General features: G+C 42.2%; 1 protein-coding gene across 1 annotated transcript; it reads left to right on the forward strand.

Moving 5' to 3' along the window:
• The first annotated feature begins 3,638 nt into the window (after positions 1–3,638).
• Positions 3,639–26,419, forward strand: utp3 (UTP3 small subunit processome component). Its single transcript, XM_061888777.1, has 16 exons — positions 3,639–3,825; positions 3,952–4,039; positions 9,292–9,348; positions 9,420–9,476; positions 9,535–9,646; positions 9,717–9,785; positions 13,508–13,629; positions 13,702–13,863; positions 14,022–14,093; positions 15,724–15,764; positions 15,828–15,924; positions 20,232–20,366; positions 20,437–20,570; positions 20,643–20,715; positions 25,923–26,030; positions 26,108–26,419. Exons 1-16 carry the CDS (start codon positions 3,809–3,811, stop codon positions 26,195–26,197), a joined length of 1,434 nt encoding a protein of 477 aa, XP_061744761.1. The 5' UTR covers positions 3,639–3,808; the 3' UTR covers positions 26,198–26,419.
• The last annotated feature ends 1,346 nt before the right edge of the window (positions 26,420–27,765 follow it).

The following is a 27,765-nucleotide window of genomic DNA, read 5'->3' on the forward strand; positions in this document are numbered from 1 at the left end:
TGAGAGTCCAGTCCATAGTGGATCCAACATAATAGTGAGAGTCCAGTCCATAGTGGATCCAACATAATAGTGAGAGTCCAGTCCATAGTGGTGCCAGCAGAAAATGCTGAGTTGGTTGCTTTAACCAACACGAGTCACTACACAAACTTTCAGCTTCATCTAAAGTACGAACTGCCTTACTTTTTAACTTTTAGGATTTGTGGCCTTCAACTGTGAAGAAGTCGCTCCGATCTGTGCAAACCGGTTCAAAGAGTGCCGCTTCAGAAACCTGGGCCAGTGTTATTTCCCAAAAACTACTGTTAGTGGTAGGCTCGCTGACTACTATCACTACTACTACTATAGACAATGAAACGGTAAGTTATAAGTGAAGTGAATTATATTTATATAGCGCTTTTTCTCTAGTGACTCAAAGCGCTTTACATAGTGAAACCCAATATCTAAGTTACATTTAAACCAGTGTGGGTGGCACTGAGAGCAGGTGGGTAAGGTGTCTTGCCCAAGGACACAACGGCAGTGACTAGGAAGGGCGGAAGCGGGTATCGAACCTGCAACCCTCAAGTTGTTGGCACGGCCGATTTACCAACCGAGCTATAACCCATTCATCCATCCATCCATCCATCCATTTTCTTCAGCTTACCCGAGGTTGGGTCGCAGGGGCAGCAGCCTAAGCAGGGAAACCCAGACTTCCCTCTCCCCAGCCACTTCGTCTAGCTCTTCCCGGGGGATCCCGAGGCGTTCCCAGGCCAGCCGGGAGACATAGTCTTCCCAACCTGTCCTGGGTCTTCCCCGTGGCCTGCTACCGGTTGGACGTGCCCGAAACACCTCCCTAGGAGGCGTTGGGGTGGCATCCTGACCAGATGCCCGAACCACCTCATCTGACTCCTCTCGATGTGGACGAGCAGCGGCTTTACTTTGAGCTCCTCCCGGATGGCAGAGCTTCTCACCCTATCTCTTAAGGGAGGAGGAAACTCGTTTCGGCCGCTTATACCCGTGATCTTGTCCTTTCGGTCATAACCCAAAGCTCATGACCATAGGGGAGGATGGGAACGTAGATCGATCGGTAAATTGAGAGCTTTGCCTTCCGGCTCAGCTCCTTCTTCACCACAACGGATCGATACAGCGTCCGCATTACTGAAGACGCCGCACCGATGCGCCTGTTGATCTCACGATCCCCTCGTCCCTCACTCGTGAACAAGACTTATAGGTACTTGAACTCCTCCACTTGGGGCAGGGTCTCCTCCCCAACCCGGTAAGTAATAACGCTACGTAAAAAATGTGGGAATATTTTTTTGGCAATGTTAGCTCAAGTTGTTGTGTAGGTAGCTTAGCCTTTTAATGTAAGATGACAGCGTCACCGTCCTGCGGCAATATAAATATAGATTTTCCTAAAAACTATTTTTAATTAGATCACTAACTACTGTTTTTGACAATGGACAAGCAAATAGCATAACTCTGTTATTACGTTAGCAATGTAGCATAGTTTATAGTTGATACACAGTATAAATTGGAGAGATACGGATTCAGTAGAGCAGCTGTATCAAAGTCCTTTTAGCTCAGGGGCCACATGGAGGAAAATATATTCCCAAATGTGTAAAATCATGGCATTGTAACTTAAAAACAAAGACAACTTCAGATTGTTTTGTTTAAAAATAGACCAAGCACATTTTGAAAATTTTCAAATTTTTTTTTTTTTTTACACTTGTATATTGCAGTTAATAGCACAACAGGTAGCAACGACAATAATTCAGCCCTGACTGGAAGACAAAGCAGGTAAAAATAGGAGTGGGCTGATTGACACCAGGTGTGGCCAGGTGCCAATCAGCCACAGCTGAGGGGAAACAGCGCCCGGGGTGAAACACAGGAAACAGACAAAATAAGAGCCCTGACTGGAAATACTACACACACAGAGGAAACTAAGACAAATGCAGAGGAAAAAACTAAGCCATAGCCAAACTCTATCCATTGTGCGTTATTTATACTTTTTAAATAAATGATACAGTTTTAAAATACTCCCATTAGTGTTAATTGTTGATCGATCAGAAGATGAAATTAATATCAATATCAAATAACAGGATGTTAGTAATATAATTTACTCATTTTATTCAACTGACTCACTAACTCCAAATAAGGAACACAGTTATTGTCAGGTATTGTTTGTGATGAACCCCAAGATGCAGAGAAGGAGGCAGGCATTGAGTGAGAAAACATGATTTAGTCTTTAACATGAAAACAAAACCAAACGAAGGGTACGATAAAAGGCGCGCACGAGGCGGAAAACAAACTTGGCTAAGAACAAACAAACTGGAAGAAGGGAACAAAAGACAGTAAGCTACAAACAGCTACATAATATAGCTTAACGCAACGCTGCATTGACACAACAGGTAGCAACGATAATAATTCAGCCCTGACTGTAAGACAAAGCAGGTAAAAATATGATCGGGCTGATTGACACCAGGTGTGGCCAGGTGCTGCATCTGAGGCGAAACAGCGCCCAGGGAGAAACACAGGAAACAGACAAAATAAGGGCACTGACAGGAAATACTACACACACAGAGGAAACAAAGACAAATGCAGAGGAAAAAACTAAGACATAGCCAAACTGTCAGGGACAAGCCTGACAGTAGCCTCCCTTCCCATAACAGATCCCAGTTGTTCTAGAAACCCTCCCCCCCTAGAAAAAATAACCTGTCCAAAGTCACAGGAGGGTAGAGGGAGGACAAGGAGGTGGGTCGCCAGGCCAAGTGTCCCCGCACCCAGCGGGGAAGAGTCAGGTGGCGACGGCGAATAGAACACCACTGCAATTGGCGAGGCGGTCGCCCATGAAACCACCACATCTGTGGCCGACAAGAGCATGTTGGCGCCCTCTGCTGGCCCACCGGACAGAATGGTGGTGGCGCCCCCTGCTGCTGGCCCACCAGAGAGGATGGTGGCACCCCCTGCTGCTGGCCCACCGGACAGGATGGTGGTGGCGCCCGCTGCTGTTGGCCCACCGGACATGATGGTGGTGGCGCCACTTGCTGCTGGCCCACCGGACAGGATGGTGGTGGCGCCCCCTGCTGCTGGCCCACCGGACAGGATGGTGGTGGTGCCCCCATTCTGCTGGCCCACAGGACAGGATGGTGGTGGCGCCCCTTGCTGCTGGCCCACCGGACAGGATGGTTGTGGCGCCCCCTGTTGCTGGCCCACCGGAGATGGTGGTGGCGCCCCCTGCTGCTGGCCCACCGGAGATGATTGTGCCGTAAGATGGATGGATAATTTATTATCTCTTCGCTGCACTGCTTCAATTGTTAGATTTTTTTGTCCAATCAGCTTCGAGCTTCTAAGTGTTGCTATGTCAATGTAATCTGCCCAGGGGCTTCAGTATCAACAGTGCTGGCCCATGTCAATGTTAGTATACTATACAAATCAAAACAAAGCATCATAAGTTCAACAATATATTCACGTTTTATCGCATATGTAGATTTAAAATTGCTGAATTTCCCCCATGGGTCAATAAAGTACTTTTTATTCTATTCTATTCTAAATTTAAAAAAACAAGCTGTTTGGGGAAACACTCCCGACGTTGCACTTTAAAAAACAAAACGCCATTTCCCTCATAGTCCTGTAGGTGGCGGTAGCATATTTTCCGAACTAGTTTCACGACACCGAAGAAGACGTTGCAGAAGCACATGGTTTTCTATGGGAGTCGTTTATGTTTTCTTTCCCCGGCTGTATTACACATAAAATAGATTAAAGCTAATTTTAAACATTTTTTTAGATTGTTTACTTCTGCTGTTAGGTCGCAAACTGGGTGGTATTAACCCTCAAAATGGTTCGCGCTAAAAGGTAAGTTTGGCTAGCGTCAGCTAACAGCCAGTTCTGCTTAGTGACGTCATCACAACGTTAGCTCCCGAAACATTGTTTTAAAAACTGTATTTTCGTTGTATAAACTCCTATGTTTACACCCTGTAGGGGTCAACACTTTCAGAGGCTTAAGAAAGAGGAGCAGTATCACGAAGATGACCCAGAAGCGTACAAAAACATGCCTGTCCCCGATAAAGTAAGTGTGGATTATTACTACCCAAATGTATCGTTATGTCCTCACATTCTGACCTAGACTGTGCTGGTTTACATTGTAATATCCAGAAATACACTTTAAAATGCTCGTATCCAGGGCTGGGTAATGCCTTTTTTTAATATCTCGATATTTTTTAGGCCATATCGCGATATACGATATATATTACGATATTTTGCCTTGGCCTTGAATGAACACTGGATGCATATAATCACAGCAGTATAATGATTCCATGTGTCTACATTAAAACATTATTCTTCATACTGCATTCATATATGCTACTTTTAAACTTTCATGCAGAGAGGGAAATCACAACTAAGTCAATTGACCAAAAGTGTATTTATTAAACAGTTATTAAACAATGGCACAAACATTCAAGTCATTTCCAAAACATAAAGTGCAAGATTGACAGAGACATTTTAAGTGTCAAAAATGAGCTGCATAATAGGAAATCAAATAGTATTCGTCCTTCACTATGTGGTATGTTACTAAGGTTATGAAATTCTCTAGCGCATGAGTGTCAAACTCTGGCCCGCGGGCCAAAAGTGGCCCGCCGAGTAATTTCATTTAGCCCTTGAGGCAATATCAAATTAACATTAGAGCTGGTTAGCCGGTATTATACAGCGGCGGTACCGCTGTAACACTGCATTCACAGCTAATACTCATACTTGCCAACCCTTCTGAAAATCCCTCGGGGCAACCATTCTCCTGAATCTCTCCCGATTTCCACCCGGACAACAATATTAGGGGCGTGCCTTAAAGGTATTGCCCTTAGCGTCCTCTACAGCCTGTCATCACATCAGTTTTTTCATAATATATGCGCTTCTGCACACACATGAGCGAATGCAAGGCATACTTGGTCAACAGCCATACAGGTCACACTGAGGGTGGCCGTATAAACAACTTTAACACTGTTACAAATATGCTCCACACAAACAAGAATGACAAACACATTTCGGAAGAACATCCGCACCGTAACACAACAGAAAAAATACCCAGAAACCATTGCAGCACTAACTTATTATTTGAAACTCGATTTTGCATCTCATATAAAGTTATATAAGCCTTGCTTGTTCAATATTCAATGCAAAACTTGTTTAGGTTATTATTAAAAGGTTAATTTGTTCAACCTTGGCCCGCAACTTTGTTTAGTTTTAAATTTTGGCCCACTCTGTTTTTGAGTTTGACACCCCTGCTCTAGCGAGTGACTTTTCAAATGATGCTACATATTAGCAGTAATGCTACTTTTTAGAGCAACGCTCCGCCCCGCCCCCCCCCCCCCCCCCACACACACACACACACACACACACATTTGACAAATAACGGTTGTCTGTACGACATATTCCCACTTGAAGCCGAACCACCGCCGGATGATGGAAACCCTGCTGTTTTTATTGGGAATTAAGTCTTCCTTCATTTGTTACCAAATCCGCATCTTCTTTCTCTCGTACGGCTACGTTAGCAGCTAACGTAGCCCAGTATGCTACCTCTCTGCTGGGCAAGGGCGGACACGTATGTGATGTATGACATGACAGTAAGTGACGTATGTAAGAATGTGCGCCTGCTTTTCTGTGAGAAGGAAAGATAGGAAAAAGTGAGAACGTATACTCTAATATTACGATGTTGTTATTTTCTATATCGCACAGCGACAAACCCGCGATATATTGTATATATCAATATATCGCCCAGCCCTACTCCTATCCTTAATATGCTAATCTTCCGACTTATGGATTTGTTTAAAATGTTAGACTTAGACTTCCTTTTTATTGTCATTCAAATTTGAACTTTACAGTACAGATAAGAATGAAATTTTGTTGCATTAGCTCATGGTAGTGCACGATAAAAAAGCAAAAAGGTGCAGATATAAATAAATTACTGTACAATAAATAGATTACTGTACACAAGTTGCACACTTGTTCGACGTGAGTGGTTTTCCACATGCACTAATGGCAGTGATGTGTTTAAGGCCACACAAAACGTCGTACAACTCTCAGGCTATGTTTACATTAAACTCCTTAAATGAATACCATAATTTTCGGATAAGTCGCAGTTTTTTTCATAGTTTGGCCGGCGGTGCAACTTATACTCTGGAGCGACTTGTGTGTGAAATTATTAACGCCCATCCATCCATCTTCTTCCTCTTATCCGAGGTTGGGTCGCGGGGGCAGCAGCCTAAACAGGGAAGCCCAGACTTCCCTCTCCCCAGCCACTTCGTCCAGCTCTTCCCGGGGGATCCCTAAGCGTTCCCAAGCCAGCCGGGAGACATAGTCTTTCCAACGTATCCTGGGTCTTCCCCGTGGCCTCCTACCGGTTGGATGTGCCTTAAACACCTCCCTAGGGAGGCGTTCGGGTGGCACCTCATCTGGCTCCTCTTGATGTGGAGGAGCAGAGGCTTTACTTTGAGCTCCTCCCGGATGGCAGAGCTTCTCACCCTATCTCTAAGGGCGGAGGAAACTCATTTTGGCCGCTTGTACTCGTGAGCTTGTCCTTTGTTGTGACCCAAAGCTTATGACCAGAGGTGAGGATGGGAACGTAGACTGACCGGTAAATTGAGAGCTTTGCCTACCGGCTCAGCTCCTTCTTCACCGCAACGGATCGATACAACGTCCGCATTACTGAAGACGCCGTACCAATCCGCCTGCCAAATGAGAACGTTTTAAGGGGAACTAAATCATCTCTGAAAGGGGTACTAATTATTTCTAAAGTATGACCCCTACCTAGACTTAGTTACTAGTACATTGCTCATGAAAAACAAGCCTTTTTTTTATTTTCATTGAAAGTGGGCCAAATTACTTATATTAGAAAATAATCTCATGAAAATGACTGATTTCCTTTGATTATTATAATAAATCATTTAATTTGTCATTAAGTCAAGTTGGCTGATTTCACCACAATGTGCACCTCAGATGTTGTTCACTTGTGAATGCTCAGGCAGGTTTTGTGTTTGCTCACACACATGAAAAAAAATAAGACGGAACATACCTCTAATGCTTTTCCATACCAGTAGGTAGCACTGCAGCAGGTAACTAATTGCTTTATTGAGGCAAGATAATTAGTGTTGCATGTAATTGGCCCTCGTGTGTGAATGTGAGTGGGAATGTTGTATGTCAGCTGAGATAGGTTCCAGCGACCCCAAAAGGGACAAGCGGTAGAAAATGGATGGATTTAAGTTTATGGTTTAAAATTAAAGGAACAATTGGGTCCGATATTTGATGAGAACAACTTTATATAATCCATATAGGCAACTGAGTTGATTTTTAAAAAATGTTCTGCTGGTGGTGTTGCTTTGGGATTTTTTCGATGAAAAAAATGTGCGTTGGCTCAAAGGAGGTTGATAAACACTGTTCTATACAGCAGTGGTCCCCAACCACAGCGGACCGGATTGGTACCAGGCCGCAAAACGAATTAAAAAAAAAAGTTTTTGTTTTTAATTAAATCAACATAAAATAAACAATCTATCCATTATATATCAATATAGATCAATACAGTCTGCAGGGATACAGTGTGTGAGCACACATGATTGTATTTCTTTATGAAAAAAAACAAAAACCCCGGTCCGTGGAACAAATTTTCAAGTGTTGACTGGTCCGCAGCTACAAAAAGGTTGGAGACCACTGCTGTACAGTACATATTTACAGATTTCTTTGGCGTACCACTAGATGGTGCCATCTTAGAATCACAGTTCCACAATATGTGGAAGTGCTATATTCTGAGGTTTGTGTGCTTCTTAAATATTTTTAAGCCAGAATGTATTATTTTGGATGTGATGTGAATTATATTTTAATAGCGCTTTTTCTGTACAGACTCAAAGCTCTTTACATTGTAAAACCCAATATCTAAGTTCCATTTAAACCAGTGTGGGAGCAGGTGGGTAAAGTGTCTTGCCCAAGGACACATTGGCAGCGACTAGGATGGCGGAAGCGAGGATCGAACCTGGAACCCTCAAGTTGCTGGCACGGCCACTTTACCAACCGAGCTGTACCGCCTTGTGAGAATTTGTGTAACTAAATAAACACGAGTAAGGCAGCAATGGGAATTTTCTTTTTTTTCTGGGGATTTAAAGGGGAACTGTACTTTATTTGGATTTTTGTCTATCATTCACAATCCTTTTTTTGCATACTAACTAGTAAATAAATGTGAGCAAAAGACAGTTAAAAATGGAGCCATTAGGCGTCGGTCCATTGTGTGTGTATACGGCGCTCCGAAACATCTACCGACCTCCAATGATTAAAGTAGGTATGTAATGTAGCAAGAGGGACGTTCATAATAATTTGTCATTTTTACATATGTTGGTCATTGTAAGCATTCGGCAGTGCATTCATTTCACAAACGCATCGCAACCATTGCTTTTTCTTTCAACTACTACTACTAGAGACAGCAGACATAATCAAACAAACACTTACTGTAGTGAAGTGAATACTTTTTTCTCTAGTGACTCAAAGCTGTGGGAGAGGGGTTAGTGCGTCTGCCTCACAATACAAAGGTCCTGCAGTCCTGCGATCAATCCCAGGCTCGGGATCTTTCTGTGTGGAGTTTGCATGTTCTCTCCGTGAATGCGAGGGTTCCCTCCGGGTACTCTGCTTCCTACAACCTCCAAAGACATGCACCTGGGGATAGGTTGATTGGCAACACTAAATTGGCCCTAGTGTGTGAATGTGAGTGTGAATGTTGTCTGTCTATCTGTGTTGGCCCTGCGATGAGGTGGCAACTTGTCCAGGGTGTACACCGCCTTCCGCCCGATTGTAGCTGAGATAGGCGCCAGCGCCCCCCGTGACCCCAAAAGGGAATAAGCGGTAGATAATGGATGGATGGATGACTCAGCGCTTTTAGATAGTGAAACCCAATACCTAAGTTACATTTAAACCAGTGTGGGTGGCGCTGGGAGAAGGTGAGTAAAGTGTCTTTCCCAAGGACACAACGGCAGTGACAAGGATGGCGGGCGCGGGGATCGAACCTGGAACCCTCAAGGTACTGGCACGGCCACTCTACCAACCGAGCTATACCGCCCCCTACTGTACAATATGTTCTCTCACTGATGGTTGGCTCTGTATCCGTGTTGTCTGTGAGTGTTTCATATTACAAAAACTAAAAATTCCTGCAATTATACATAATATGAATTCGGTGTCACAAATACATTTTTAATTTTAGTTGGGTTTTTAAGTGTGAACGACAACTTGTTTGACTTTTTTATTTTTCTGTGTTCATTCATTCATGTGACTTCTTTTGTGTCACCTCAGATGTCCTCACAGTACACGAAGGACACGGTCGATGAGTTCCACGAGGCGCAGATTGCGGTAATTATAGAAACCTCAGTTTTTTTCAATGATGCTGGTTTGTATTATCACGCTTGGACTTTTGGGCACAGAAACTTTTGGCCAGCGGAGTTCACATGGAGAGCGATGAGGAAGATCTGGATGATGAGGTAAAATTCTGTTAAGTTGGTTGTCATTAAATCACTTTAAGAGACAATACTTCTGCAGGAGGAAGTGATGGCTTTGGAGACTGATGATGATGATGATGACGACGATGATGACATTGAAGAAGAGGAGAATGAAGACATGGACAGTGATCTGGAGGGGAAGAAAGATGATGGTTTGACCTCATTTCATCAGCCTGTCCAATCTTCAGAAAAGCTAATTTGGACATTTGTTTTCCTCTTTAGAACTTCCCAACGATCTAGCATGGGGCACCAAGAAGAGGATATTCTACGATTCAGACTATGTGGCCGCAAGTAAGAATGACACACAGTTGTGTTCAAAATGCAGTAAAATCTCGATTTACAAACTTAGTTAATTCTTGACCAGAATTCGTATATCTAAAAGTCAGTATAGTGAAGAAAATGTATCCAGAAGAAACCAGGTAAATATGAATGGGTTCCAGCCTTGGCAAAAGTCCATATTTTAGTGAGTGTTTGCTATACAGCAGTGGTAGCCAACCACCGGTACCGGTCTGTGACGCATTTGCTTCCGGGCCGCACAGAAACATTAAATAATTTATAAACGATAATAATTAATATTTTCTCCTACTCAACTTTCGCCTGTCCCACTAGACAAGGGGTCGGCAACCCAAAATGTTAAAATGAGCCATATTAGACCAAAAATCCCAAAACAAATCCGTCTGGAGCCGCAAAAAATTAAAAACCCATATTACATAAGGATAGTGTGTCATGAGATATCAATTGAATTATGAGGACTTAAAATGAAACTAAATGAGCTCAAATGTAACTACAAATGAGGCATAATGATGCAATATGTACTACAGCTAGCCTGGTTAGCATTGATTAGCTTTCAGTAATGCAGTGACCAAATATGTCTGATTAGCACACTCCGCACAAGTCAATAACATCAACAAAACTCACCTTTGTGCATTCATGCACAACGTTAAAAGCTTGGTGGACAAAATGAGACAGAAAAAGAAGTGGCATAAAACACGTCTTAGAAAGTCGGAGAAAGTTGTACATGTAAACAAACTACGGTGAGTTCAAGGACCGCCAAAATTAGTAGGACAAAACGGCATTCACCATATACTCGAATCAGTGAAGCATTTGTAATATAAACAGTGTGCTTTATAACAATTAGGGAGGTTTGTGTCATGTTTGTCCTCCTACAGAAACCATATTAAAACATAAAATATGTTTTTGTTTACCCCCTCATCTTTTTCCATTTTTCATATATTTTTGAAAAAGCTCCAGAGAGCCACTGGGACCCCCACACTAGACACACCAATAAGTTTGTTTATAGATGTACAATACAAATCCTAATATAAAGTTACCATTTGTTATATCTGTTATAACTGTGTCACATGATACAATGCACATTGATTTAATATAAAATATGAATGTGACTGATTGTAACTGAAGGCTGATTTCCATCTGCATCTCATTGCAAAGAAACAAGCCCAGGGCTCCCACTAAATCGGCGTTATAGTGAGTTGTATTTTTCATGCGCTTATTTTTCTGTATTTATGTAGCACAAGTGAAAAGCCGGTCCCTGAAAATAATGCTTAGATTAATCCATTTACACAAGGTATGGTGAGAATGAAGCACAGGGGGAAATGCTCGCTATAGCTGTCTATTTGCACGTCGCCAAAGATGTGGTGCCCAAACTGTAAAACAAAGCCTTTGTTTATCTATTTACTCTCAATGCTACATTTTTTATATACAGAAGTATTTTATTCAAGACAGAAGTTTTTCCTCCTATAGAAAGCTCTATATTGTATAACTATTTGATTTGGACAATGCACATTGATCAACATATGAGCAAAAGCATCACAGTAAATATGCCAATAGGCACATTTCATCTGTTTAGTTTAAAAAAATATATTTTATACAAAGTCCAATTGGTTTATAATTTTTTAAGATATTATTATTATAATGCATGAGGAGTAAGATGTAGTGTATGCACCACACTGGTTTTTAATCAATTAAATGCGAAATCTGTTTTAAATTACGTCTGTCGTTTGCATTCATTAGCTTCTTTAAAAAGTAGGGAGAAAAAAAACATGAATCTAATTCTGTAATTTTATTTTCAGGCCATATTGCCCAGGCCTACCATGTGTGGTAGAGGTTTATTTACCCTAAGAAGTCTGCAATTTTTATTCAGATTTAGTCCAAAGTTGCAGTCAACGCGTTTCTTCATTTTCTCTATCCTCTTGTTGTGGGGCAGACTGGCTCGTACATGCACACGCATGCTAAAATTCCCCACTGTTGTCATTTCTAATAAAAAAAATTACGTATAATTCAGTAGACTTCATCCATCCATTTTCTACCGATTGTCCCTTTTTGGGGTCGCTGGAGCCAATCTCAGCTGCATTCGGGCGGAAGGCGGGGTACACCCTGGACAAGTCGCCACCTCATCGCAGGGCCAACGCAGATAGACAGACCACATTCACACTCTCATTCACACACTAGGGCCAATTTAGTTTTTCCAATCAACCTATCCCGGGTGCATGTTTTTAGCGGTGGGAGGAAGCCGGAGTACCCCGAGGGAATCCACGTTGTCACTGGGAGAACATGCAAACTCCACAAAGAAAGATCCCGAGCCCGGGATTGAACTCAGGACTACTCAGGACCTTCGTATTGTGAGGCACATGAATAACTACAGCATGGCTGACGGGTTGGAGACACCGTTCAAGATTGACTTGGAGGAGGACTTATGCATGTAAATAAGACTGCCCACAAAATGGCTCATTCTGAAGAAACAGTCAGAAAGTGACTTGAAAACAGCCTGCAAAACAAAATCTTTGCAAAATATCGACCAAAGCACCACCATCACTTATGTAGACTACAAGGAAGTGTTTAAAATGGAGAAAAAAAATCTAAATATGATCCCTTTAACTAATATTTAGATGCGTTACGTGTGTTGCTTGGACTCTACTGACATCTTGCACTTTTTTATACAAAAGCATCTTTTATTTAAAATAATAGACAGTTATTTATAAACAGCTATAATGTCATCTTTAAAAATGCTTGATTATTATGAGTTTTATATTCAATATAACATACGTAATTTATTGTATTATGTGGCAGCACGGTGGAAGAGGGATCACAATACGAAGGTCCTGAGTAGTCCTGAGTTCAATCCCGGGCTCGGGATCTTTCTGTGTGGAGTTTGCATGTTCTCCCTGTGAATGCGTGGGTTCCCTCCGGGTACTCCGGCTTCTTCCCACTTCCAAAGACATGCGCATGGGATAGGTTGATTGGCAACACTAAATTGGCCCTAGTTTGTGAATGTGAGTGTAAATGTTGTCTGTCTATCTGTGTTGGCACTGCGATGAGGTGGCGACTTGTCCAGGGTGTACCCCACCCCCCCGACCTCAAAAGGGACAAGCAGTAGAAAATGGCTGGATGGATGTATTATGGTGACTATAACTAATTAAGTGTGTTTTAATTAATTTTATTTCCAGTATTATATTTTGTAGATATTAGTCCTGTTTTTTTCACCGTTTATTTTTTGTGAATGCTGCCTCATTTTAAATCCAATTCATAGCCTTCTGTCCTAGGATGGAAGCTAACTCGGTATTCCTTTTTAAAGCTAAGGAAATTATCAGGAGCAAAAGGGACGACACTGTGGCAATAACATTTTTAGATTTTTAAAAATCCTCTGCAACAAAAGTTCAAAATAATTGATATGTCTTCAAGGTCTATAACCAATTTTTTTTTTTTTCTTGAGTAGAGGAAAATTGGTTTGTTCGAGGTGTAGTGTTTATATATCGGTGTGAACATTATACCCGGTGATTTATTGTTTTTTTGGATTGATTGAAACTTTTATTAGTAGATTGCACAGTACAGTACATATTCCGTACAATTGACCACTAAATGGTAAAACCCGAATAAGTTTTTCAACTTGTTTAAGTCGGGATCCATGTTAATCAATTCATGGTAAACTTGTGAAAGTAGATATTGTACAGTGATATTGTGCTAATATGTGGTGCATTTCCATTGTATCGTTACAGAGGGTAAAACAAAGAAAGAGTTGGAAGAAGAGGAACAAGAGGAGGAAGAAGAGGCCAAAAATATCCAAAACCGCTTAACGGAAAACCTGACTGAGGAGGATTATGACCTCAATTTTTTTCAGGTATTTACCATCCTTTATTTACTGCCATGATAATTTCTCTGAGTCATTGTTGAGCAATTTGTGTACATGAAGGAGTTTGCTGCTGCGGCGGAAGAGAAGAACAAAGAGAAGGTTGTGCAAAAGGAGGAGAGAATTGTGAAGGACCTGAAGCAGATGTCCAAGAAGGAGAAAATGAAACTGCTCAGGAAGGAATCGCCCGAGTTGCTTGAACTCATTCAGGACTTCAAGGCAAAGGTAGGCAGAGATGAATGAACTCCGCAACACTGTCACCTAAAGAGCTGCAGGCTAACTCCGTAAATTAAGTATATTTACTATTTTATAATATTAGCGCTATGTTGCCTGATGTTTGTGTGTAATGGATGTTTATTGAATTGGAATGTTCTTGTGTTTAGCTCACAGAAATGAAGGATGAGCTGCAGCCCCTCATGCAGATGGTGAAGGATGGAAAGATCCCACCAGGAAAGGTGACCTCTTTTATATTTACTCATGTGCAGAACACTCGTCACGCTTTATTTCGATCATTGTGTGCTTGTAATTGTGCTTGAGAAAAAGTTGAAGGGGGACCTATGATGAATTGCTTCTTTTTCTGACCTATAAATGTTGTTGCAATGTTGGATACTCGTGTTGAAGAAGGCCAAAGCGTTAAATCTTTAGGTTCATGCATTTGGACTTCTTAACTAGACTTAACTGCCGTGTTACCGTATTTTCCGGACTATAAGGCGCACTTAAAAGCCTTTTTTTTCCTCAAAAGTCGACAGTGCACCTTATAAGCCGGTGCGCCTAATGTACAAAATCATTCTGGTTTTGCTTACTGACGACCTCAAAGCAATTTTATTTGGTACATGGTGTAATAAGTGTGACCAGTAGATGGCAGTCAAACATAAGATGTACGTATAGACTGCACTATGATGGCAATATGACTCATTAAACAACAGCAACATTTTAAATTTTCCATTGAAAATATGGAACATTACACACGGCGCTCAAAAATCTATCAAAATGTTTTAGTACGACTTTGGTAAGTTATGAAGCCACACCGCTTGATGGATTGTTGGCGCATTAAACATACGAGCATTATGGTTTGTAAATAAGTGTGTAGAGTTTAAAGATATGCAAAAGCAACTTTTCTTACCTTCTGGTAGCTGCTGATCTGTATTTGGGATCTGCATAAATCATGAAAAATTGCGTGCGTCCGCCTTTGTTTTCATCCTTGGCGATAAGCTTCTTCTTTTTCTCTATCCCTCCACGTTCATCCTCCTCTCTTGCCATTTCTAATATAAAGTAGTGTAAAGTTCTTATGTATATATTTCAGTAAACTTGCCATGAAAGCACTAAAACATACCGGTGTAGTGACTTCACATTATTCACCCAAGGAACTTTAGTTATTAGAGAATTCCGGTCGGACGGTTTTTCACGGATGAGAAAATACTGCTCCATTATTGGTTTAGGTAAACTCTGAATGTCATTAAAACAGTTAGCTCTCCATCTTTTGACACTTCTTCCACTCCCGTCCTTGCACGCTACACCGCGACAACAAAGATGACAGGCAGAAGACGCTGCCAAAGGTGAGCCTCGTAAATAAGATCGCCCACGAAACGGCGCATCCGGAAGCGACTGTCAGAAAGCGGCTTGAAAAGGATCTGTAAAACATAATTCATGCAACATTTTGACCAAAGAACCACCATTGCATGTTGTGTAGACCACAAGGAAGTGTTTTCAATTTAGAAAACAAATTATAATATGACTCCTTTATAAACCGGTGCGCCTTATATATGAAAACATATAAAAAATAGACCATTCATCGGCAGTGCGCTTTATAATCCGGTGCGCCCTATGTTCCGGAAAATACGGTAATCATTTTTATGTAAATGCATCGTGACCATCAAACCACAGAATGTTTACCCTTGAGGCTGGCCTTTAAGTGTTAACATACTTTTATCTTGCTGTGCATCTGTGTTCAGCGTTGCCAATTTGGAATAATTTCTTGTCCAACAATTATGTCAACTCTTCTATTTAATTGTTTGACTTCATGGGTCCTATTTTTAAACTTTTTTTTAACATCAAACTTAACTTGCTGGCTCTTTTTTCCAAAAGGGCGCTGACTACCTTGAGACCAAACAGCAGCTTTATCTCAAGTAAGTAGTAAAGTTGTGCTCACATGATCAAGTATACAACTGTTTACCGCTTCTTTGCCACAGTTACTGCACCAACATCAGCTTCTACTTGGTGCTGAAAGCCAAACGAATCCCCGCTCATAACCATCCAGTGATTGAACGACTGCTCACCTACAGAAATGTAAGTCCTCCGCTCGAGTGTACGCCGTACCCTTTTTGAGCATTGCTAATGTGAGAAGCATCTCTCTCCTATGACACGACACGGTATGTCACGATACATGTCTTTACCACAACACATGTCATCTGTAAAGCTGACAGATTAAAGTGAAGTTTGGGAAGGCAAAGGTTGCTAAATATACAATTAGAAATGAAACAACATGAAATGAGTTGGGTTTTTCTTGTTTTGTAAAGTGTATTGTATTTTTTCATTTGCAGAAAAAAATTGGGGTTATGGTATAAGTTTATTTTGAACATGCATACAGTTATGTCAGTCAACGTTCCCTCTAAGGCTCGAGCCTGCGCAATTGCGCACTGCTCACGCGTCCTCTGCACACAGCAATTTAATGCCGCGCAGAAAATCAAAACTCCCATCTGAACTTTAACCAAAATAAACACATTACAATTTATTCTGTATGATTTTGCAATGCAACTCTATGAGTGACAAGTGACAACCAGAGTGGCCCCGATGAATAAAACAATCTTTGTCAACACAGTTCAATTATCGTCTGTCGAGACATTTCACGGACAGGAATTCCATCAATCACTTTATTGAGCAAAACTGTTTGTAACCACACCAAAAACATGAGTAAAAAAAACTTTTATCTATAAAAACTAGTAATTTTCTGCCATACAAACCAGGCTTAAACCAACTTTGTCATCCGTCGTTTCAACAGGAGCACCAACACAAGCACTCATGGCACTTAGCCAGTGTTGCGTTTATGGTCACACAAAAAGTCGGACAACCCCAACGCCACACAATGTGTAAATGCCAGGTTGTAACACTCTGCCTCCTCAATCAGATGTGTGCTTATTTTCTGCCATTTATTAAGAATGTTAATCGAAGGATATTATCCATGAAATATTGTCACTAGATTTCATCAATGCTAATAAAAAGATGTATTTTACAGGCAGAAAGTTACAGAAACTAAATGTAATCTCTGAAAGGGGTAACATTTATTTTAAAGGCAGGACCCGCAGCCAGACATACAATACTAGCACATAGTTCATGAAAAACATGTTTTTTTGTTATCGTCATTGTAAAAGGGCAAAATAACTTATATCATAAAATTATTTTAATAAAACATTTAAATTGTTATGATGTCAGGTTTGGGACAGGTGTGACGCTGGTGTGGCCACAGTGTGTACGTCTGATGTTGCTCACATGTGCTCCACTGAATGCTCAGGGAGTTTGTGCCTTTGCTCACACACATGAAAAATTAGAGGGAACATTGATGTCAGTCACATAGCATCACATGTTTTGAGTTTCTCATAACATGTCCAAAAAGATGCAGTTTGTTCAATTCTACCCCCGTGTTAATTTCAAAGAAATTGCTAACACGTTTGTTTGTTCTCTTCTTGCACTCAATCGAAAAGGCAAACAAACAAATGTTCTCATGAATATTTTTTAAGTTGTGACTCATATTTTGGGATGAATAAGATTATGTATTTTTTCCATGAGGGTTAAGATGTTTATCAGGATTTTACTTCCCGTAACTTAGTTCTCAGATGTATTTTGTACTCAAATAAGTAATCTTACGACATGGAGCAGCCAAAAAGATTGCATTTCATCCATCGGGGGGGATGAGAGAAGGGTGACTGTGAGACCCACAGTCTTTGCCGTGGCCTCCAACTGGTGGGACGTGCCCTAAACACCTCCCCAGGCGTCCAGGGGGCCTCCTGACCAGATGCCCAAACCACCTCATCTTGTTCCCTTTATCAATAAATCAATCAATGTTTATTTATATAGCCCTAAATCACAAGTGTCTCAAAGGGCTGCACAAGCCACAGCGACATCCTCGGTTCAGATCCCACATCAGGGCAAGTAAAAATAGTGCTGAGGAGCAGCTGCATTTTGTTTAAAGGGGAATTATACTTTTTTGTAATTTTGCCTATTGTTCACAATTATTATAAAAGACATGACGACGGATGGACTTTTTTTTTCCATGCATTCAAACTTGTAAATAAAAGTCAGCTTACAGCGTAGCTAATGGTAGGTCCTCTATTTCGCTCATAAAATCCAATAAATAATTTAAAAAGTGCAAACAATTCTGCATTTACATTTTGTAACTTAAATATTAACCAAGTATTAGTGATATCGTCATTATAAGCGCTAACGCAGATAAACTATTTCTAGCGTCGGTGATCACTACTGTGTGTGTTTGTTTACATCTATGCTGCATTCTAGCTTTCTTGCTCCCAGCAAGTTTATTGTAGATCATAAATCGTGCATCTCACCTGGACAGAATAAGTCTGAGTAGTAATTCCGATAAATAGGTATCCCCCCACACTCCACCCAAGGTTTCTTCGTAAGGATTATGAGTCGTTTTTCACGTAAATGGGAATATATGAACATCCTAGCAGTCGGCATCCTAATGACAGCAGACCTTATACAGTAAGTGATGTTTTATTATGTTTGTGGGCTCTGCAGTGAGTAATAATCAATGATGAAGAAAAAAAAGCAAACGTAATGCGTTTTTGAATTTAATGCGCTGTGTGTACTTAAAATTATCAAAATAGGTACATTTTATTTTAAATGTGCCCGTTACTCCATTACATGTATACTTACATCATGTGTATAAAACATTAATGGAGGTCATTGGATGTTTTTTTAAGGGCTTTATAGGCAGAATTGAGAAGTTCCTATAGTAAGCAAACTTTTGATTGCATTTATGTAATATTTAGAATGCAAAAAAAATGTTTACATCCATCGTCAGGTTTTTCATGATGATTGTGACTGATAGGCAAAATAAAATAAAGTGCACTTTCCCTTGAACTCCTCCTAAATGACAGAGCTTTTTACAGTCACAGTATCACGAAGGGAAGAACGCGTCCCAACAGAGACGCGATCATTTCGGTCACTACATGTCGTAACGTTACTAACTTATTTGAGTAAAAAACACTTTTGACAACTAAGTTACTGCTAAAACATGAACTTTTATTTACATATAGTAATGGGAAGTCACGAGTGCGTGTGGTGCAAGGAGCCGACTCGTGGTATGTATTAAATTGTATGAATTCAGTTTGCATTAGTTGCTGCCATCCTAATAATACCTAACCACTAATGGGCGCCTTCTACTCTGCAGCTGAGGGATCGAAGGAATTGTAGTGTTTGTCATTTGGTGTACTTTGAGTGGGATTACAAGTATGCAGGAGAATAGAAGGTGTATTTTACCTCTTTAAAGGCCTACTGAAATGATATTTTCTTATTTAAACAGGGATAGCAGGTCCATTCTATGTGTCATACTTGATCATTTTGCGATATTGCCATATTTTTGCTGAAAGGCTTTAGTAGAGAACATCGACGATAAAGTTTGCAACTTTTGGTGCTGATAAAAAAAGCCTTGCCTTTACCGGAAGTCGCAGACGATGACGTCACAAGGTTGAGGACTCCTCACGTCCTCACATTGTTTATAATGTGAGCCTCCAGCAGCAATAGCTATTCGGACCGAGAAAACGACAATTTCCCCATTAATTTGAGCGAGGATGAAAGATTGGATGATGATATTGATAGCGAAGGACTAGAAAAATAAATAAATAAATTTAAAAAAAAAGGCGATTGCATTGGGACGGATTCAGATGTTTTTAGACACATTTACTAGGATAATTCTGGGAAATCCCTTATCTTTCTATTGTGTTGCTAGTGTTTTAGTGAGATTAAATAGTACCTGATAGTCGGAGGGGTGTGTCCACGGGTGTCTTGAGGCCAGTGTCTGAGGGAAGTCACGGCAGATACAAAGACTACGCAAACTCCACAGATCTCTGGTAAGAGGCGACTTTTTAACACAATTTTCTCCCGAAACCTGCCGGTTGACAAGTGGTCGGGAACCATGTTCGCTTGACCGCTCTGATCCATAGTAAAGCTTTACCTCCAGGAATTTTAACAAGGAATCACTGTGTGTTTGTGTGGCTAAAGCTTCCCAACTCCATCTTTTTACTGTGACTTCTCCATTATTAATTGAACAAATTGCAAAAGATTCAGCAACACAGATGTCCAGAATACTGTTTGATTGCGCGATGAAAAGAGACGACTTTTAACCGCAAATGGTGCTGCGCTAATATTTCCTGACAGTCCGTGACGTCAGGCGTCATCATTCCACGATGTGCAATTTAGTAAACTAAACCGGCCGTATTGGCATGTGTTGCAATGTTAATATTTCATCATTGATATATAAACTATCAGACTGCGTGGTCGGTAGTAGTGGGTTTCAGTAGGCCTTTAAGAAAACAAAGAAAAAAAAAACATTTCCAGTCCTTGTTACTTGCCTGCAGCTCATCAACAGACTAAGTGCCGTTGATGCCCGCCTAGCACCACAGTTGCGCAAGCTGCTGGCCGCTGAGGACGAAGACGAGCCCACCAGCAGACCAACATTGAAGAAGAAGGCAGGAGTGTCCACCAAGGACATGGTGAAATAAATATGTTCTTTACCCGGGATGACACGGAAGCAAAACATTAACCAGCGGTCACTGCTCGCAGGATTCTGGGAAAGCGGCGCCAGAGGAAGCAGCGGCGGACTCTGACCTGGACGAGGAAGCGGCTTTGCTCTTCTACAGACAAGTGGAGGAAAGGATCAACTTGAAGAAGAAGATGAAGGAAAATCGAGCTAACGAGTGAGTGTATTTTTGTATTTTTTTAAGATTAGAAATTGGAAACACGGAGAAATGTGAAGCATTGTTGCACAGTTGCAGGGTTGAGGAACACGTGGATGCAACGGAAGAGATGGATGCAGAAACTAAGAGGGGCATCACATACCAGGTACAGACACGTCTTTGGGATTTTCTTGCTTGGACTGCCTTGTTTTTGTTTGGATGTGACATAATCAAAGACAAAATTCAATACAGTTATAATCATATTACTAAAACTAACGCATTTTAGAGTATATAGATCAGCGGACACTTGCAAGCTAGATTTGGTGCCCTTTTGAGTATGTTAAAGCCCTCCAAAAGATGATTTAGTTCTTCTAATAATAATAATGATACTACCAAAGAATTATAAGACGTTATCTATACTACAAAGCTTTTTTAATTAGATCAAATAGCTGGGATATGGTAACTCTTCGCATAACTTAACCTCCACTGCATTGATTTCAGTGTTTTTAATTAATTCAAATGTGGCTTCAATATCCTAAAATTGTTCTATATGGCCCCTCAGTGACTTGGATGAATGTTTAGTAAATGCTTGGCTATCTTAAGGGAATTCATTTTTTTGTTAGGGATGCCACTTGCGTGCGAGTCTCAATTTGTGAGTTGATGCAATACCGACTACCATATTTTCTGCACTATGAGGCGCACCGGATTATAAGGCGCACCTTCAATGAATGGCCTATTTTAATATTTTGTTCATATATAAGGCGCACAGAATAGATGCTACAGTACAGGCTGGGGTTAGGTTATGCATCCTTCAGATTGAACTGCGCTAAAGGGAATGTCAACAAAACAGTCAGGTCAGTCAAACTTTATTAATAGATTAGAAATCAGCGTTCTGACAACTCCGTTCACTCCCAAATGAATAAACAGCTGTTTTATTATTTTCCCCGATGCACCGCGTGCTTCTTCTACGAGGGAAAATAAGGTAGACTGCTGATTACCGTAGTTGCGAGACCTCTTGTGGCATGTTTAATTCGGACACTGAAGAAGAAGAATTTGAGGGATTCGAGGATGAGGAATAACTTAATAAAGTGAGCTTTACATGTTTATTATGTCTGTTGTGTTGTGTGACATTAACGTTTGAGCAACGTTGAGTTATTGATATATTGTTATTGCTTTGCACTATTTCGAGACATCGTTAATGGAGTCAGTGCAGCTGCTGTCGTCTAGCAGTTCAGTGACAATTCCTGCTTTCCTGAAATCATGTCTCTCAATAGGAGCCATTTTGGGGTCTTTACACAAACACACAAATGGAAATGAAAAGGGCACACCTGGTGCAGTCATATATCCCAGCATGCACCGTCCGCTTCTTCTACGGTGGAAAATGAAATCGGCGGCTGCTTACCGTAGTTGTGAGACCTGTTGTTGCTCAATATTGGTCCATATATAAGGCGCACCGGATTATAAGGCGCATTGTCAGCTTTTGAGAAAAGTTTAGGTTTTTAGGTGCGCCTTTAGTGCGGAAAATACGGTACAATAGTGCAGCCTTAAGCCTTCATCTTCATCATATCCATCAAAATGGATATGATGATGGATATTAAAAAGTAATTAATTATAGTTACTTGTTACTTTCCCAAAAAGTAATTGAGTTACTAAAGGAAGTACTCTTAAAAAATGTAATTCATTACTAGGGAAAGTAAATAATATGTTACTTAAAAAAAGTTATATCTGGCATATGCAGTTGAGACGTTTCATATAAGAGTTTGTGTGTGTGCGTGCGTGCGCTTTTAAAAAGGTGGGGCCTAGTGACGTGTGACATTAAGGGTTTAAACGGTGTTACCCCCTCCGAGGTCTTAATCAAGGCTCAAGTTGTTCGTTTTTCTCAGACATTTATTTCAGCCACGCCTTCTTCTCCTCCCAAATGATGCCAAAAAATGCCGAACAAATGCCGTCAGAACTAATGAATAAGAAAAAAACAGAACTTACAATTAGTCTGAATTCAAATAAAAGAAAACACATAGATTTCACATGAATTTTCAAAAAGAATCATACCTCATTGGCCTCACAAACTCCGAGGGAATTAAGTTTCTTTCCAAGCCGAGACTCCATTAACATATTCCATCAAATGTTTGCTGTCTCATGCTACTTCCCTTATTCCGTCACATATTAATTGTCCCCCCAACAATGTGACCACTCACCTGGTGGTGAGTTGGCTGCGATGGTGGGGGAGGATGCCGGACAGACCTGGCAGGCCCAAGCGCATTGTGAGGGTCTGCTGGGAACGTCTGGCAGAGTCTCCTGTCAGAGAGAGTTTCAATTCACACCTCCGGGAGAACTTTGAACATGTCACGAGGGAGGTACGGGACATTGAGTCCGAGTGGACCATGTTCCGAACCTCTATTGTCGAGGCGGCTGATTGGAGCTGTGGCCGCAAGGTTGTTGGTGCCTGTCGTGGCGGTAATCCCAGAACCCGTTGGTGGACACCAGCAGTGAGGGATGCCGTCAAGCTGAAGAAGGAGTCCTATCGGGTTCTTTTGGCTCATAGGACTCCGGAGGCAGTGGACGGGTACCGACGGGCCAAGCGATGTGCAGCTTTAGCGGTCGCGGAGGCAAAAACTCGGACATGGGAAGAGTTCGGGGAAGCCATGGAAAACGACTTCCGGACGGCTTCGAAGCGATTCTGGACCACCATACGGCGCCTCGGGAAGGGGAAGCAGTGCACTATCAACACCGAAGCGGATCTTGACCTGGTCCAGGTATGACAAGGCATCTTCCACCTGCAAGGGCAAACATGTGGAGCATGAAAAGCCTGCATGCAGAGGATGCTGAATCAGCCGTGGTGTCGTGTATGGTGCGGATGGTGTTCTGCTGACTTCGACTGCGGATGTTGTGGATCGGTGGAGGGAATACTTCGAAGACCTCCTCAATCCCACCAACACGTCTTTCTTTGAGGAAGCGGTGCCTGGGGAATCTGTAGTGGACTCTCCTATTTCTGGGGCTGAGGTCGCTGAGGTAGTTAAAAAGCTCCTCGGCGGCAAGGCCCCGGGGGTGGATGAGATCCGCCCGGAGTTCCTTAAGGCTCTGGATGCTGTGGGGCTGTCTTGGTTGACAAGACTCTGCAGCATCGCGTGGACATCGGGGGCGGTACCTCTGGATTGGCAGACCGGGGTGGTGGTCCCTCTCTTTAAGAAGGGGGACCGGAGGGTGTGTTCCAACTATCGTGGGATCACACTCCTCAGCCTTCCCGGTAAGGTTTATTCAGGTGTACTGGAGAGGAGGCTTCGCCGGATAGTCGAACCTCGGATTCAGGAGGAACAGTGTGGTTTTCGTCCTGGTCGTGGAACTGTGGACCAGCTCTATACTCTCGGCAGGGTTCTTGAGGGTGCATGGGAGTTTTGCCCAACCAGTCTACATGTGCTTTGTGGACTTGGAGAAGGCATTCGACCGTGTCCCTCGGGAAGTCCTGTGGGGAGTGCTCAGAGAGTATGGGGTATCGGAATGTCTTATTGTGGCAGTCCGCTCCCTGTATGATCAGTGTCAGAGCTTGGTCCGCATTGCTGGCAGTAAGTCGGACACGTTTCCAGTGAAGGTTGGACTCCGCCAAGGCTGTCCTTTGTCACCGATTCTGTTCATAACTTTTATGGACAGAATTTCTAGGCGCAGCCAAGGCGTTGAGGGGTTCCGGTTTGGTGGCCACGGGATTAGGTCTCTGCTTTTTGCAGATGATGTGGTCCTGATGGCTTCATCTGGCCGGGATATTCAGCTCTCACTGGATCGGTTCGCAGCCGAGTGTGAAGCGACCGGAATGAGAATCAGCACCTCCAAGTCCGAGTCCATGGTTCTCGCCCGGAAAAGGGTGGAGTGCCATCTCCGGGTTGGGGAGGAGACCCTGCCCCAAGTGGAGGAGTTCAAGTACCTAGGAGTCTTGTTCACGAGTGGGGGAAGAGTGGATCGTGAGATCGACAGGCGGATCGGTGCGGCGTCTTCAGTAATGCGGACGTTGTATCGATCCGTTGTGGTGAAGAAGGAGCTGAGCCGGAAGGCAAAGCTCTCAATTTACCGGTCGATCTACGTTCCCATCCTCACCTATGGTCATGAGCTTTGGGTCATGACCGAAAGGATAAGATCACGGGTACAAGCGGCCGAAATGAGTTTCCTCCGCCGGGTGGCGGGGCTCTCCCTTAGAGATAGGGTGAGAAACTCTGCCATCCGGGAGGAGCTCAACGTAAAGCCGCTGCTCCTCCACATCGAGAGGAGCCAGATGAGGTGGTTCGGGCATCTGGTCAGGATGCCACCCGAACGCCTCCCTAGGGATGTGTTTAGGGCACGTCCAGCTGGTAGGAGGCCACGGGGAAGACCCAGGACACGTTGGAAAGACTATGTCTCCCGGCTGGCCTGGGAACGCCTCGGGATCCCCCGGGAAGAGCTAGACGAAGTGGCTGGAGATAGGGAAGTCTGGGCTTCCCTGCTTAGGCTGCTGCCCCCGCGACCCGACCTCGGATAAGCGGAAGATGATGGATGGATGGATGGACAATGTGACCAAACCGGAAACAAAATATGTTCCTCTCCAATTTACATGTGTTTTGTAACAAAAATAAAGTTAACAAATACTTGCATGAAATTACCAAATAAAATACATTTTTAATCACATTATATGTAAATATGAACCGAATATTTATACATTGTATTTATTTATTATAACCAACTAGGAAATTATATAACATATATACAATGTGCTTCTGTCAGCAGCTACAAACGGATTTGTGTTTTTTACCTTCAGCGGTTAGCAGCGGCAATTTGTCGGCTCTGACACCAGCTCTTTTGAATATTTTTACTGGATTGTGTTACCAGTAGTTAACATAGAGATTGAATGGGCTTCCATGGCTGTCTCATCTTGTTGTCAACAAACGGTGTATTGTTTGGATGGTAAGTTTGTCACTTCCATCATTGATTTGTTGTTTTTACCATTGTGTACATGTGCGTGTGTTGTCTGCTGTGTCAGTGTGATGCTGCCTCTTTTATTTGATATCAACTTTATTTTATTGTGATGCTGCTTGGTGCCTTCACTAGTAAAAAGATGTTTCCTACATTGAACTTGCTGTCTTGACATAAAACAAATTTAAAAGTAGCGTTCCATGTGATGCCAGTCCTGATATTATTTTTGTAAGCGTATCAGTGATGATAAGACAATGATGTTATTGTGAAAAAGAGCTTAATCATGAAAGGTAAATATTTTTGATGCTTTTTATATCTTCATAGTGGTTGTCAGGTGAACAAAGCATTTGTAGTTTTTAAGTGTCCAACAGCCTCCTGGAAAGGATTGTTATCCATAGGTGCACTTCCACTTGTCCTAACTATGAATATGTCCACCCACAGATGTCTAAGAACAAAGGTCTTACCCCCAAGAGGAAGAAGATCGACCGCAACCCTCGAGTCAAGCACCGAGAGAAGTTCAGGAGGGCCAAGATCCGCAGAAAGGGCCAGGTTAGTATCGGTGCACGCCTAAAGGTTTACCCGGTAAAAGCTTATGCCAAATACTGACTTTTGTGCTGGACCACCAGGTGCGTGAGGTTCGTCGGGAGGAGATGAGATACAGCGGAGAACTGTCTGGCATTCGAGCAGGAGTTAAGAAGAGTATCAAACTCAAGTAACCGCACACTGCCGCCTGCTTTGATCCTCAACCTATTACCGTACTCTGTCGGGATCACGGGCCACAAAGAATAAACTTGTACATATTTTAATAACTTGTACGACATGCTGTCAATCGATACAAACGTGATAGTGTAATTTTTTCCAATTTCAAGCATTTCAGTCATGATCTTAAGCACAATTTTAAAGGGATGTTTCCATAAATAAATCGCATTGGCTCGAAATTTCTGAAAAAAAGTTGACTTCTTTCAACGCAAGTCAGCGCTTTTCTTCCTGTCACACACACACTCACACCCCAGCGGCCTCAAAAGTTGGGTAAGTTAGCAAACAGTTACGTTCATTTGAAGTTAATGATTCTAAGTCGTCAAATGTCGATTGATAAATAAAATGTGATATTAATGACTTTTTGTCTTAAAGGCCTACTGAAATGAGATTTTCTTATTTAAACGGGGATAGCAGGTCCATTCTATGTGTCATACTTGATCATTTCGCGATATTGCCATATTTTTGCTGAAAGGATTTAGTAGAGAACATCCACGATAAAGTTCACAACTTTTGGTCGCTAATAAAAAAGCCTTGCCTGTACCGGAAGTAGCAGACGGTGTGTGCGTGACATCACGGGTTGTCGGGCTCCTCACATCCTCACATTGTTTATAATCATAGCCACCAGCAGCAAGCGCGATTCGGACCGAGAAAGCGACGATTTCCCCAATAATTTGAGCGCGGATGAAAGGTTCGTGGATGAGGAAGGTTAGAGTGAAGCACTAGGAATTAAAAAAAGGCGAGAGCAGTGAGAGCGATTCAGTTATTAGACGCATTTACTAGGATAATTCTGGAAAATCCCTTATCTGATTATTGTGTTACTAGTGTTTTAGTGAGATTATAAAGTCATACCTGAAAGTCGGAGGGGTTTGGTGACCGCCAGTGTCTCTGATGGAAGCCATGGAGGAGCCAAGAAAGTCGCAGCTGCCTTTTTGACCGCCAGTGTCTCTGATGGAAGCCATGGAGGAGCCAAGAAAGTCGCAGCTGCGTTTTTGACAGCTGCTGCAGCAGGACGCAAGCTCCGCCGATGTCTCCGGTAAGAGCCGACTTTTTACCACAATTTTCTCACCGAAACCTGCCAATTGACATGTGGTCGGGAAACATGTTCGCTTGACCGCTCTGTTCCATATTAAAGCTTCACAACAAACAAAGAAACACTGGCTTTGTTTTGGTTGCTAAAGGCCGCTGCAATCCACCGCTTTTCCACCAACAGCAGTCTCCATTATTAATTGAACAAATTGCAAAAGATTCAGCAACACAGATGTCCAAAATACTGTGTAATTATGCGATGAAAAGAGACGACTTTTAGCCGTGTGTGGTGCTGGGCTGAAATGTTCGCTCCAACCACTTAACGCCACACACACCCGTCATCATACGCGTGTTATCATTCCGCGACGTTTTCAACAGGAAACTTCGCAAGAAATTTTAAATTTCAATTTACTAAAATAAAAAGGCCGTATTGGCATTTGTTGCAATGTTAATATTTCAACATTGATATACAAACTATCAGACTGCGTGGTCGGTAGTA

The sequence above is a fragment of the Nerophis ophidion genome, linkage group LG02, assembly GCF_033978795.1.
Source record: "Nerophis ophidion isolate RoL-2023_Sa linkage group LG02, RoL_Noph_v1.0, whole genome shotgun sequence".
Taxonomy (NCBI): Eukaryota; Metazoa; Chordata; class Actinopteri; order Syngnathiformes; family Syngnathidae; genus Nerophis; species Nerophis ophidion.